This window comes from Hyla sarda, chromosome 3 (assembly GCF_029499605.1).
Source record: "Hyla sarda isolate aHylSar1 chromosome 3, aHylSar1.hap1, whole genome shotgun sequence".
Classification (NCBI taxonomy): Eukaryota; Metazoa; Chordata; class Amphibia; order Anura; family Hylidae; genus Hyla; species Hyla sarda.
In genome coordinates, this window is record NC_079191.1 from 119,693,505 (window position 1) to 119,707,356 (window position 13,852).

Here is a 13,852-nt window from a genome sequence, read left to right on the forward strand (position 1 = left end):
CGGATGTGGCGCCTCAGCAACTTAATTGTACAAATTAAGATTTCATGTAGAGAAAGATGTCAAGAAACATGAGAGGTTATGTGCCGAGGTCTTCAAATGCTAAATGGGAGCAAAGCCTATAAAGAATAACCTCGTCCGGTAGGTACATTTCTTATACACTAGTCTTCCTGCTAAATAATGGACTCTGCTGCCATTATAAACTCCAGAACTCAATGAAATTATCGATCTATCAACCATTTTTTGTATACAGTAAAACATTTTTGCCATTAATGTGAAATAATTAATAAGGAATGGAAGAGATGTTAAAGTACATAAACTATACTTATAAAGGGGTACTCCTGTGGAAAACTTTTTTTTTTTTTTTTTTTATCAACTGGTGCCAGAAAGTTAAACAGATTTGTAAATTACTTCTATTAAAAAATCTTAATCCTTCCAGTACTTATTAGCTGCTGAATGCTACAGAAGAAATTATTTTCTTTTTGGAACACAGAGCTCTGTGCTGACATCACGAGCACAGTGCTCTCTACTGAATCACAAGCACAGTGCTCTCTACTGACACCCCTGTCCATTTTAAGAACTGTCCAGAGTAGGAGAAAATCGCCATAGCAAACCATATGCTGCTCGGGACAGTTCCTAAAATGGACAGAGATATCATCAGAGAGCACTGTGCTCGTGATTCAGCAGAGAGCACTGTGTTCCAAAAAGAAAATAATCTCCTCTGTAGTATTCAGCAGCTAATAAATACTGGAAGGATTAAGATTTTTTTAATAGAAGTAATTTACAAATCTGTTTAACTTTCTGGCACCAGTTAAGTTTTCCACCGGAGTACCCCTTTAAAGGGGACCATAAGCAATAGAAAAATATATGTTAAAAGGGTACTCCAGTGGAAAACAATTTTTTTTTAATCAAATCAACTGGTTCCAGAAAGTTAAACAAATTTGTATTTGTACATTACTTCTATATAAAAATCTTAATCCTTCCAGTACTTATCAGCTGTTGTATGCTCCATAGGAAGTTATTTTCTTTTTTAATTCACTTTCTCTCTGACCACAGTGCTCTGTGCTGACACCTCTGTCCATGTCAGGAACTGTCCAGAGCAGGAGCAAATCCCCATAGCAAACCTATCCTGCTCTGGACAGCTCCTGGCATGGACAGAGGTGTCAGCAGAGAGCACTGTGGTCAGATTGAAAATAAATTCAAAAAGAAAAGAACTTCCTCTGGGGCATACAGCAACTCATAAGTACTGGAAGGATTAACATTTTTAAATAGAAGTAATTTACAAATGTTTTTAAAGGATATTTTTATTTTTTTTATTTTTAATCCACTGGTGCCAGAAAGTTAAACAGATTTTTTAATTACTTCTATTTAAAAATCTTCCAGTATTTCTCAGCTGCTGTATGCTCCAAGGGAAGTTATTTTCTTTTTAAATTTCTTTTCTGTCTGACCACAGTGCTCTCTGCTGACACATCTGTCTGTCTAAGGAACTGTCAAGAGCAGGATAGGTTTGCTATGGGGATTTGCTCCTGTTCTTTACAGTTCCTGCCCAGTTTTGAAATATAGATATTGTGAAGAAGCTGTGAAATATGAGATATCTATTATAATGTCTCCGCTGTCTCGTGGACACAGCTTCACATCAAGTTTATACCGAATCTCAAGGAAAGACACACTGGTTTGCTTAACTGATGTAATCTTTACTGAGATATAATGAAAGTGCGGTAAAACTGTAAAACAAACATATGAAAGACAAATATAAGCATGGCTATTCAAGTGCCTTACATTATGCATAGCTAATACATAGATAGTCTAACATGTGCTCACTTACTACACACTGAAAACACATTATCTATCTACAAATGCCTAGCATCTCTCTGCACAGGCTAACTAACAATTCCGTACTCACAGGCTTTGGTATTTATCAGATTTGCAGTCTGTATTAGCTTTAAGAAGTCCTGTGGATCTGGTCACTGTGGTGGCTGGAGCTGGAATGAATGAGACATGCCGGAGCTAGCCCTATGTTTTAGAGAGAAGGCCCGCCTCTAGGCTTCAAGAAAATGGAGGGTCTTAAAGGAACAGACCCTGCTGAGTGCCAAGCATGTAAAATACATTGCGAAGGCAGCACACTCCCCACCTGGCATACTTTTTGTTATGCCACTAACCCTTGGACAGGAGTAAAACTACTTCAGAAATTGGTCTTGCATACACTTTGGGAATGCCCTGTCTAACAATCCTAACTTCAACCTTTCTAACTCTAGCATCACTACTAGGATCAGTCCCCACAATGAGTCCAATAGGCCACTCGTTCCTGTGGGCCTGAGAGTCTTTCAGTAAAACAACGTCTCCAACTTGTAAATTGGGCTTGTCATCTTGCCATTTCTTGCGTGGCTGGAGTGTCACCAGGTATTCCTGTCTCCATCTCTTCCAGAAAATGTCCGCAAGACTTTGAACTTGTTTCCATTGCTTGGTGTACAAGTCCTTGAGGTCAAAGTCTCCTGTGGGGGCTGTCACTGGTTCCATCTTCTGAGTCAACAGCATTGCAGGTGTCAAGACTGCCGGCATCTCCGGATCTGTGGACACTGGAACCAAAGGTCTGGCGTTCATAATGGCCATGACTTCAGCCATTAGCGTAGTCAAAGCTTCATGTGTGAGGCGAGTAGACCCAACCTTCAGGAGCATGGCATCCAGAATGCGACGAGCTACTCCTATCATCCTCTCCCAGGCTCCTCCCATATGCGATGCGTGAGGAGGATTGAAAGTCCAAGTGCATCCTTGGTTTTGAAGATAGGAACCTGTTTCAGAGTCTGTAGAAATGATCTTCAACTCTTTGCAAGCCCCAATAAAGTTTGTGCCACGGTCTGAACGAATCAATTTTGCTGGTCCTCGGATAGAGAAGAATCTTCTCAAGGCATTGATGAAACTTGAAGTGGATAAAGATTCAATCACTTCAATGTGAACTGCTCTGGTACTCAGGCAGGAGAACAGAACAGCCCAACGTTTACTCTCGGCACTGCCTCCTCTGGTCTTGCGAGAAGAGATGTTCCAAGGGCCAAAAACGTCTAGACCTACGTGAGTGAATGGAGGATCTGAAGAAAGTCTGTCCGCAGGTAAGTTTGACATCTTCTGAACTTCAAGTTTCCCTCTAATCTTCTTGCAGGTCACGCATTTGCTGATCACACTGGAGACTAGTCTCTTACCTCCTATGATCCACAACCCTGCTGACCGTACTGCTCCTTCAGTGAAGTGTCGACCTTGATGTGCGACTTGCTCGTGATAATGTCTCACCAGAAGAAGAGCGATGTGATGATTTTTGGGTATGATGAAGGGATGTCTCTCTTGGATAGTTGTATCTGCTGCCGACAAGCGACCTCCAATTCTTAACACTCCATCTTCGTCGAGGATAGGGTTCAACTTCTTTAGCGAATTGTGTCGAGAAATCTCTTCCTTTTTCATAAGGCTTTGGATTTCTTCTTTAAAGACTTCCTGCTGGATGCATCTGATGATCGTGACCTTGGCTTGTTCAAGGTGGTCATTGCTATGCTGATCAGTATTGGTAGCTCTGCAGGAGGATCTGGCTAGACAGATAAGTTTTCCGATTGCACGGGTCAGCGACTTCCAGCTGGAAAACCTTTCAAATCTATGAGCGCCCAGACTGTCTCTTGTAACTATAGTCCTACAAACTGTCACTTGAGGTCTTACCTCTTTGTCTTGATCTGGTTCTATGAGCTGAAAGGTCTCTACCTGAGTATTTCCTTTGGTTTCTGGTTTACGAAGAAAAGATGGACCTACAAACCAGTTAGTTTGCTTGAGCGCAGCGGCTGGCACTAGTCTTGTCCCATGATCAGCTGGGTTCTTGTCTGTGCTGATGTGATGCCACTGTTCTGGACTTGTAGACTTTCTGATACGTGTCACTCTGTTGGCCACGTATGTATAAAATCTTCTTGAAGCGTTGTGAATATATCCTAACACAATCTTGCTGTCTGTATAAAAGTTAATTGCATGGATCTCGATGTCCAGTTCTGTTGTAATCATGTCTGCCATTTCTACAGCTAAGACAGCAGCACAAAGTTCTAGACGTGGGACAGTGTGAGTCGGTCTGGGAGCCAGCTTAGATTTTCCCATGAGGAACCCGACATGGCTTTGTCCCTCAGTGTCTATTACCCTAAGGTAGGCGACAGATGCGATAGCCATAGTGGAGGCGTCAGAGAATATGCATATTTCTCTTCTCTTTGTAGCAGACAAGGAAACAGATACGTATGGTCTAGGGATGTTAAGTTGTTCAAGCTCTAACAATGAGTCTTTCCACAACTTCCACTGCATTTCCTTCTCTTCAGGTAGAGGTATGTCCCAGTCACTTTGTTCTTGCTCAGTAGTGATCTGTCTCAAAAGAGCTTTGCCTTGCATGATGATGGGTGCTACGAACCCCAGGGGGTCGTAAAGACTGTTGACTGTAGATAGGACACCTCTTTTTGTGAATGGCTTCTCTTCTCTGGAGACCCTGAAGGTGAAACTGTCAGTCTTCAGGTCCCAACTAATCCCAAGACTTCTTTGCAAGGGTGGTGATTCTGTTCCTAGATCCAAGTCTTTGAGGTCTTTAGCACGGTCTTCCATTGGAAATGCTTCCATGACTCTGTTGCTGTTGGAAGCTACCTTGTTCAGTCTTATGTTGGATTCTGCCAACATTTCTCTTGTACTTTTCAGGACGTTGATAGCTTCTTCGTTGCTGGAGAAAGAAGCAAGTCCATCATCTACGTAGAAGTTCTTCATGACGAACTGTGTGGCTTCTTGACCATGTCTTTCACCTTGCTGTGCTGCTCGTCTCAGGTTGTAGATAGCTACAGCTGGAGAAGGGCTGTTTCCAAACACATGTACCTTCATCCTGTACTCTGTGATTTCTTTGTTAAAGTCATTGTCTGCATACCACAGGAATCTTAAGTAGTCTCTGTCATCTTCACGAACAAGGAAACAGTAGAACATCTGTTGTACGTCTGCTGTCACTGCTATGAGTTCTTTTCTGAACCTGATGAGTACTCCAAGGAGTGTGTTGTTCAGGTCAGGTCCACTGAGAAGGACATCATTTAGTGAGATGCCTTTGTGCTTCGCACTAGAGTCAAATACTACACGTATCTGGCCTGGTTTCTGAGGATGGTACACCCCAAATATTGGTAAGTACCAATGTTCTTGGTTCTCTTGTAGTGGTGATGCCCTTTCAGCTTGATCGTTATCAAAGATCTTCTGCATGAAGGCTTGGAAGTGTTTCTTCATATTTGGCTTTCTTTGTAGCATGTGCTGTAACGAGGTGAAGCGTTTCTCTGCTTGTACTTTGTTGTCAGGAAGGCGATGGCGTGGTGACCGGAAGGGTAGAGGGGCTACCCAGCTGCCTGATTTGTCTCTGTAGACTTCTCTGTCCATGATCTCAAGGAAGAGAGTATCTTCCACCGAGGGTGCTAGCTTGTCGTCATCTCGTGTTCTTTCAAACACCTTACAGCCCAGTTCATCTGTATCTCCAGTTGAGGCGAAGTCTTCCATGCACCTCTGGATACTCGGATGATGTGTTGGGTTTACAAGTCTCTCTTTAATGTGTAGACTGTTGGTACATGGGCAAAGACAAGATGTACGACCATTCTGTAACAGATGTGTTCTGTAGACATTTACCTTTTCTGGTTTGTGGAGTCCGTCTAGACATACTTCTCCAACGATGACCCATCCGAGATCAAGGCGTTGTCCAAATGGTGCATTGTGTGGCCCATTGTACTGTTCTCTGACTTTGTGCACTTTGAGGATATCTCTCCCAAGTAGAAGGATGATTGCAGCATCTGGATCTAGTGCTGGTATCTGGTCTGCTATTCGCACCAGATGGGGGTGATGACGAGCAACTTCAGGTGTGGGGATCTCTGACCTGTCGTCTGGTATCTCATCACATTCTATGAGGGTAGGAAGAGTCACCTTTGTCTTTCCATCTAATGACTCAATGATGTAGTTGTTTGCTCTTCTCCCTGTTGTCTCTACAACTCCAGAACAAGTCTTCAGGGTGTATGGAGTTGGACTTCCTTTGTCACCGAAGAGGTCAAAGAACTCTGTTTTTGCCAGAGATCTGTTACTCTGTTCATCCAAGACTGTGTACATCTTGATTGCTTTTTCTCTGAAGCCTGCAGGATACACCTTGACTAAGCATATTTTGGAACATGATCTGGGGCGGCCCTGCTCTGTACAGATCTCAGTACACTTTGAGGTTACTGCTGGCGTTGTACTCTCGCCTTGCTCCCCACCATGATCTTCTTGAGTTGCTGGAACTTCTTGTTTCCATGGTGGTGGTCCTGGGTGTAGTGCTGACAGGTGTTTGTCACTGTTGCACTCTGTGCATTTTATTGTTTTTGTACAGTCTTTTGCAAGATGCTGAATTGAAGCGCAACATCTGAAACAAATGTGATTGTCTTTGAGGTAAGCTTTGCGCTCTTCTAATGTCTTACTTCTGAAACTGCGACATTTTCTTAGTGGATGAGGCTTGTTGTGGATGAGACATATTTTGTCTGGCTCCTCAACTTTCTTACTTGTGTTGTCTTCCTGATTGACTGCAGACTCAGGCGAGACTTCTGTCTTCCGTACAGAAACTGTTGCTCTGCGTTCTTTGTAAGGCGTTGGATGTTTTTGCTCTACCTTTGGGGAGCTTGCAGTTCTCTTGTTCAGGAAAGCAAAGCTTGGATCATTGCGTGTTTCAGCTTGGTCTACGATGAATTCAGCAATGAAGGCAAATGGTGGAAATGCGACTCGATGTTCTTTCTTGTATCTTGATGCTTGAGTGACCCACCTTTCCTGCAAGTTGAAAGGAAGTTTCTCGATTATGGGATCAACTCCACGTGCTGTATCTAAGTATGAGAGACCTGGCAGATATCCACTAGACTTAGCGGCTTCTATTTCTAAGAGTAGGTCCCCAAACCCTCTCAGCTTTTGATTGTCTTTGTTTGTCATTCTTGGATAGTTTTCTATCCTCTTCAGAAGAGCATCTTCAATCACTTCAGGTGACCCATAGCAGTGTTCTAGTCTCCTCCACACCATTGCAAGTCCTGCTGCTGCGTCATGAACATGTACTGATCTGATTCTTTGGGCTTGCTCAGTGGACTCTGGTCCTAGCCATTTTACGAGCAGATCAAGCTTTTCTCTGTCTGTCAGATCTAAGTCTTGGGTACCGCTTAGGAAAGATGACTTCCAGGCCCAGTAGTTTTCTGGACGGTCGTCGAATTTCATGAGACCAGCGCTCACTATCTCACGGCGCATCAGGAATCTTGCTACCTCTGTAGCTCTTGCTGCATCTGGTGAATACTTCCTGGGTGTAAACTCAGGGTATGGCTGCGGCTGGTAAGGCTGATGAGGTAATTGACTAACTCTGCTTTGTTCTCCTCTGTTGTAAGTCTTTCTGCTATAATCCAGACTTGTATTTGCTTGAGGAGGGAGTACATCAGCATCCGTTTGCACTCTTGTCAGGTTGGCAGATTGGTCTCTGAGCATGCGACCACTTGACTTCCTACCCTGAGGTTCTAATTCAGTCTTGCAGTGTTGCATTGTATCAAAGTTGCTTATTGCTGGTGGAGTCAATGATGGTCTTGGTGCATAATTGAACTGCTGGTCAGTGTACATGGTTGCTTGTGACTGTATGTACTCACGGGTACGTTGGCTTGCGCTGAGGGGTGACATCTGGGTTTCTATGTCAGCGAACTGAGCTTCGGCAGCCCTTGTGAGAACTTCTGCCTCGGCTAAGGCTGCTGCAGCGTTTTTCTGCTGTTGCAGTAAGTGTAAAGATGCTTGCACTTCAGCTTGTTCTTTCATCAATTCAGCTTCCTGCTTTGCATAGGACGCCATTGCACAAGCTGCCTCTGCTTTCGCTCTTGCCTTAGTTGCTATGGCGCTAGCGGATGACAGGCTGGTGGTGCTTGAGTGTCTAGAACTATGGCGTTTAAATCTTGATGCATCGGCGCTAACCGAAGTTAGATTTGTTTGACTGGACGCTCTAGACAATGTTGTGCACTTAGATCTACTTCTTGGCAAGGTGTCTTCCTCTTTATTGGAGCATTGAGGGTTAACTGTCAGAGTGCTGTTCTCTGGGTTCTGCATCTTGATTTAGCTGGCAGCGTAGATAATGATGATGACTGGACACAGCACAGCGGTGTTATAGCGCGTGAGAGAATTAGTTTCACTTTCTAGTGCTTCGCGCCCTTACTCCGACACAGACTGCAGGGCACAGGATTTATGAGTCTTTTTTTTACTGCTGCGGACGATTCAAAGCTGATTAACTGCTTCTGATAACGTTTTAAAAGCCTTTTTACTATAATGTCTCCGCTGTCTCGTGGACACAGCTTCACATCAAGTTTATACCGAATCTCAAGGAAAGACACACTGGTTTGCTTAACTGATGTAATCTTTACTGAGATATAATGAAAGTGCGGTAAAACTGTAAAACAAACATATGAAAGACAAATATAAGCATGGCTATTCAAGTGCCTTACATTATGCATAGCTAATACATAGATAGTCTAACATGTGCTCACTTACTACACACTGAAAACACATTATCTATCTACAAATGCCTAGCATCTCTCTGCACAGGCTAACTAACAATTCCGTACTCACAGGCTTTGGTATTTATCAGATTTGCAGTCTGTATTAGCTTTAAGAAGTCCTGTGGATCTGGTCACTGTGGTGGCTGGAGCTGGAATGAATGAGACATGCCGGAGCTAGCCCTATGTTTTAGAGAGAAGGCCCGCCTCTAGGCTTCAAGAAAATGGAGGGTCTTAAAGGAACAGACCCTGCTGAGTGCCAAGCATGTAAAATACATTGCGAAGGCAGCACATCTATACAAACTGAACCTGCCTGAAGAAAATGTGTCTGCAATTTGTATTGAAAATATTAATAGGTAAAGCACTCGACGGAAACAAACAGCGACTAGTTACGCCGCAGACTGCACCGCATGACTTTAATGATCGTCATTAAAAACGTTACAAAGCAACTAAGCTCCCCCGTATATCCCAGCAATCACGGGGTTATATTAATTATTCAGCTTTCTTCTGCGGCTTCACTTCTCCGGCTCTCGTTGCCTTTACAGACATTTTACAGAAAACTCTAAGATGTACTTTTATGGCTTTTTGCCACTGGAAGAAGAAAGGGGAGATCCTAAGAGATATATATAGGATCCCTGAAGGCATCATTACCTTATTGCCTTAATTCTCTGAATGGGCTGAGAACAGATGGTTCTAAGACTGGAAGGTCCAGCTCATTTGTCTCATAGGTATTTATGAGTTTCCTCGGTCAAAAATCAGCCTGGGTGACAAGTCGTGCCTGTTCAAAGACACTTTATTAGAGATAAGATGTATGGCTGGAATGAAGCATTGCAGATATCACTACAGACATCAGCGTGAAATGGCCTATTGATTGAGATACATCCCCAGGAAACCATGTGAGGGGCTGTTAATAGGACCAAGGCCGATTCTACAAACAAGCTTCTTGTAACACAAGTTTATTGTCCCTATACAGCTTTTGAAGTGAACATAATTCTTGGATTTATTGACTAACAACTTGCTGCATGACACACAGCCTATTGTTGGTAGCTGATTCTCTATAGTGGAGGAAATCCTATAAACTCAAGTTGGTCACTTTGTGGAATATTAGGACTTTAATATTTTACTTTATTGTGCACTGTGAGCGGGGTATGTGCTCCAAGAAAATTAAACTGTTGTTCTGCCTATAAAGTTTGGGTTTATGTACATGTCTAAGAGTATTTCTCCTATAAAAACACATTTTGAGAATGAGTATTGTTTGCTGCTAGTTGTAGCAGTTTTTACAATTGTGTATATGTTTTCATACTACGTATTATGTATTGGGGTACTGTTGTGATGCCATGGTGTGCAAGGGATTCTTGTCAAATCGTGACACCAGGGCACCGTTGGCCTATACACGGTCCGAGGCGGAGAAAGCTTCTCTTTGGCCAGCCACGGGGGTAAGAAACACACCAACATCGGGTTATGGATAACTGTCTTTGACTGCGCAGGTGTAGATGGTACAACAAACAGTACGGAGCAGAGTAGAAGGGATGCAGTGTAACCCTTGGGAGCCCTGTTGCCTTGCTGGGACTTATGGTGCTTTTCACCCACTGAAATTATATAGACTTGAGATTTGAGACTGGAATATATCCCACACTGACTAGGGTTCTGACAAGGTCCAATTACTAACACCGCCAGGGTTTGACTCACCGCAGTATGGGGAACACTTGCAGAATAGCGGGACTAACTTGTTTTGGAAATTTTCTCAGGCTTCCCTCTGTATTCACCACACACAACTTCCACCTCCTTTCCACACTGTAGTCTGTGTGGTGAGGGTGCGATGACATGAAATTAACCTAGGGGCAGATGGCATTAACCCCTTGTGTTTGTGACGCCAGGGCATGGTTTATCCTCTACACCACCCGAAGGAATACAGCTGGATCCTGGGCTAGGCACTGGGGCAAATAATGACTCTGACGCCAAGTTACGGAGCAACGGCAGCTTTAGTGAGTCAGACAGGTGTAACAGTCTATACAGCTTGACTAGGCCCAAGGAGGTGACCAGTGACTTCATAGACCTCAGGGCTTTCTGGGACTTATGGTGGACTGGGACAATTTGCTGCAGAGCCACGCCAACTGAAGACAGATTAACTTGGACTGACTTGACTATGACTGACTTCATCCCTTCTGTAGCTTACCAGGTTTTGATTTGACCTGTGGGGCAATGGACTTGAGAATCCATGTCTGCTTGACAGACTTAAGGCCTCCTTTGGACTCCAGACACACACCTAAGACTTGACCTTACAACTCAGCATACAAGAGCTTAAGAGCATAAGAGAGATCGCTAGCTCCACCCAGGGCTTATATGGGGGAGACAAAGAGGGATCCCATAGGTCACCCTTAGGTCATATGGTCACTGATACCTCACTGGGTTACAATCACATGACAACAGGTATTAAAGCTATAAGTAATTTTATGTACATTATATGGTATAACATAGGCATTTAAGGGAGTAGATAGAACACAAGTGCAGGGGGGGGGGGCAGGGGTCACTGTATGGAGTCTGCCGGACAAGGCAGCGAGGGTACAGGGGTGCAACTCCTCTACTGGGCCACCACATCAGCATAAGAGCTAGGCTTCAACTGGACCGGGGCAACTCCTCCCCCCCTACACTATATACTGGAGAATTTGGGGGTTCCCATTGGGCAGACAGGGTCACCTGGTTACCACTGCATCTCTCTATCTTAAACATACAGTACATAAAGAATACAATGAATACAGTGAATATAGTGAATATAATAAAGTGCTAGAACAGTGGGCCCAACACAAGAGCAGCAGGCATGCCTGAGGAGATCTGCAGCCGATAGGACAGCCTTCGGTGCTGGGACACCACATTGTGCTTCTGTGACCTGTACACTGGACTTCATATATGTATTTGCGGTTCAGTAGATTTTCCAGCTATATAAGTCCAGCCTACAGGTCACATGATTAGGAGCGTTTTTACCCACTGGAAACTTGTTGGGGACTGTGCAGCTTGAGTATGTGCAAGTGTTTTTATGCAACGATCAAGAATCACAATTACTCTTCACGCAAAAGTTGGATCCCTTCAGATAGCTAAAATTGTGCAGGGAAAAGGGGATTATGGCATTTGAGTTAGTAGGACTGTTGTCACGATGCCGGCTGGCAGGTAGTGGATCCTCTGTGCCAGAGAGGGATTGGCGTGGACCGTGCTAGTGGATCGGTTCTAAGTCACTACTGGTTTTCACCAGAGCCCGCCGCAAAGCGGGATGGTCTTGCTGCGGCGGTAGTGACCAGGTCGTATCCACTAGCAACGGCTCAACCTCTCTGACTGCTGAAGATAGGCGCGGTACAAGGGAGTAGACAGAAGCAAGGTCGGACGTAGCAGAAGGTCGGGGCAGGCAGCAAGGATCGTAGTCAGGGGCAACGGCAGGAGGTCTGGAACACAGGCTAGGAACACACAAGGAAACGCTTTCACTGGCACAATGGCAACAAGATCCGGCAAGGAAGTGCAGGGGAAGTGAGGTATTAATAGGGAAGTGCACAGGTGAAGATACTGATTGGAACCACTGCGCCAATCAGCGGCGCAGTGGCCCTTTAAATCGCAAAGACCCGGCGCGCGCGCGCCCTAGGGAGCGGGGCCGCGCGCGCCGGGACAGGACCGACGGAGAGCGAGTCAGGTACGGGAGCCGGGGTGCGCATCGCGAGCGGGCGCCACCCGCATCGCGAATCGCATCCCGGCAGGATGCGGTATCGCAGCGCCCCGGGTCAGTTGATCTGACCGGAGCGCTGCAGTGAGGAGAGTGTAGCGAGCGCTCCGGGGAGGAGCGGGGACCCGGAGCGCTCGGCGTAACAGTACCCCCCCCCCTTGGGTCTCCCCCTCTTCTTAGCGCCTGAGAACCTGAGGATCAGACTTTTGTCTAGAATATTGTCCTCAGGTTCCCAGGATCTCTCTTCTGGACCACAACCCTCCCAATCAACTAAAAAAAAGGTTTTCCCTCTGACCTTCTTGGATGCCAGAATCTCTTTGACGGAGAAGATGTCCGAGGAGCCGGAAACAGGAGTGGGGGAAACAAGTTTGGGAGAGAAACGGTTGATGATGAGTGGTTTAAGAAGAGAAACGTGAAAGGCATTAGGAATACGAAGAGAAGGAGGGAGAAGAAGTTTATAAGAGACAGGATTAATCTGGCACAAAATTTTGAAAGGACCAAGATAGCGTAGTCCCAACTTGTAGCTAGGGACACGGAAGCGGACATATTTAGCGGAGAGCCATACCTTGTCTCCAGGAGAAAAAATGGGAGGAGCTCTTCTTTTCTTATCCGCAAATTTCTTCATGCGTGATGAAGCCTGTAAGAGAGAATTTTGGGTCTCTCTCCATATGATGGAAAGATCACGAGAAATTTCATCCACAGCGGGCAGACCAGAGGGCAAGGGGGTAGGGAGGGGGGGAAGAGGGTGACGGCCGTACACCACGAAAAATGGGGATTTGGAGGAAGATTCAGAGACTCTGAAGATATACGAGAATTCGGCCCATGGTAGAAGATCTGCCCAATCATCCTGGCGGGAGGAAACAAAATGTCGTAAATAATCACCCAAGACCTGGTTAATTCTTTCTACTTGTCCATTAGATTGAGGATGATATGCAGAAGAAAAGTTTAATTTAATCTTGAGTTGTTTACAGAGAGCCCTCCAGAATTTTGACACGAATTGGACGCCTCTATCCGAGACGATTTGTGTGGGCAACCCGTGAAGACGAAAAATGTGTACAAAAAATTGTTTAGCCAACTGAGGCGCTGAAGGAAGACCAGGAAGAGGGATGAAATGTGCCATTTTGGAGAATCGATCAACGACCACCCAAATAACAGTGTTGCCACGGGATGGGGGTAAGTCAGTAATAAAATCCATACCAATCAGAGACCAAGGCTGTTCGGGGACAGGCAGAGGATGAAGAAAACCAGCGGGCTTCTGGCGAGGAGTCTTATCGCGGGCACAGACAGTGCAGGCTCGTACAAAGTCCACGACATCCGTCTCCAGAGTCGGCCACCAATAGAAGCGAGAGATGAGTTGCACAGATTTCTTGATGCCTGCATGACCTGCGAGATGAGAGGAGTGACCCCATTTGAGGATTCCGAGGCGTTGGCGTGGAGAGACGAAGGTCTTTCCTGGAGGAGTTTGCCTGATGGAGGCTGGAGAAGAGGAAATCAGGCAGTCAGGAGGAATGATGTGTTGCGGAGAGAGTTCAACTTCCGAAGCATCCGAGGAACGAGAGAGAGCATCGGCCCTAATGTTCTTATCGGCAGGCCGAAAGTG

General features: G+C 45.2%; 1 protein-coding gene across 1 annotated transcript; it reads right to left on the reverse strand.

Moving 5' to 3' along the window:
• Positions 1-1,604: 1,604 nt before the first annotated feature.
• Positions 1,605-8,150, reverse strand: LOC130361655 (uncharacterized). Its single transcript, XM_056564902.1, has 2 exons — positions 1,901-8,150; positions 1,605-1,721 (listed from the first exon to the last, which is right to left on the reverse strand). Exon 1 carries the CDS (start codon positions 8,101-8,103, stop codon positions 2,152-2,154), a length of 5,952 nt encoding a protein of 1,983 aa, XP_056420877.1. The 5' UTR covers positions 8,104-8,150; the 3' UTR covers positions 1,605-1,721; positions 1,901-2,151.
• Positions 8,151-13,852: the final 5,702 nt, after the last annotated feature.

Coding starts and splice junctions, on each gene's coding strand:
- LOC130361655 (XM_056564902.1), bottom strand. CDS start 8,103: ATGCAGAACCCAGAGAACAGCACTCTGACAGTTAACCCTCAATGCTCC.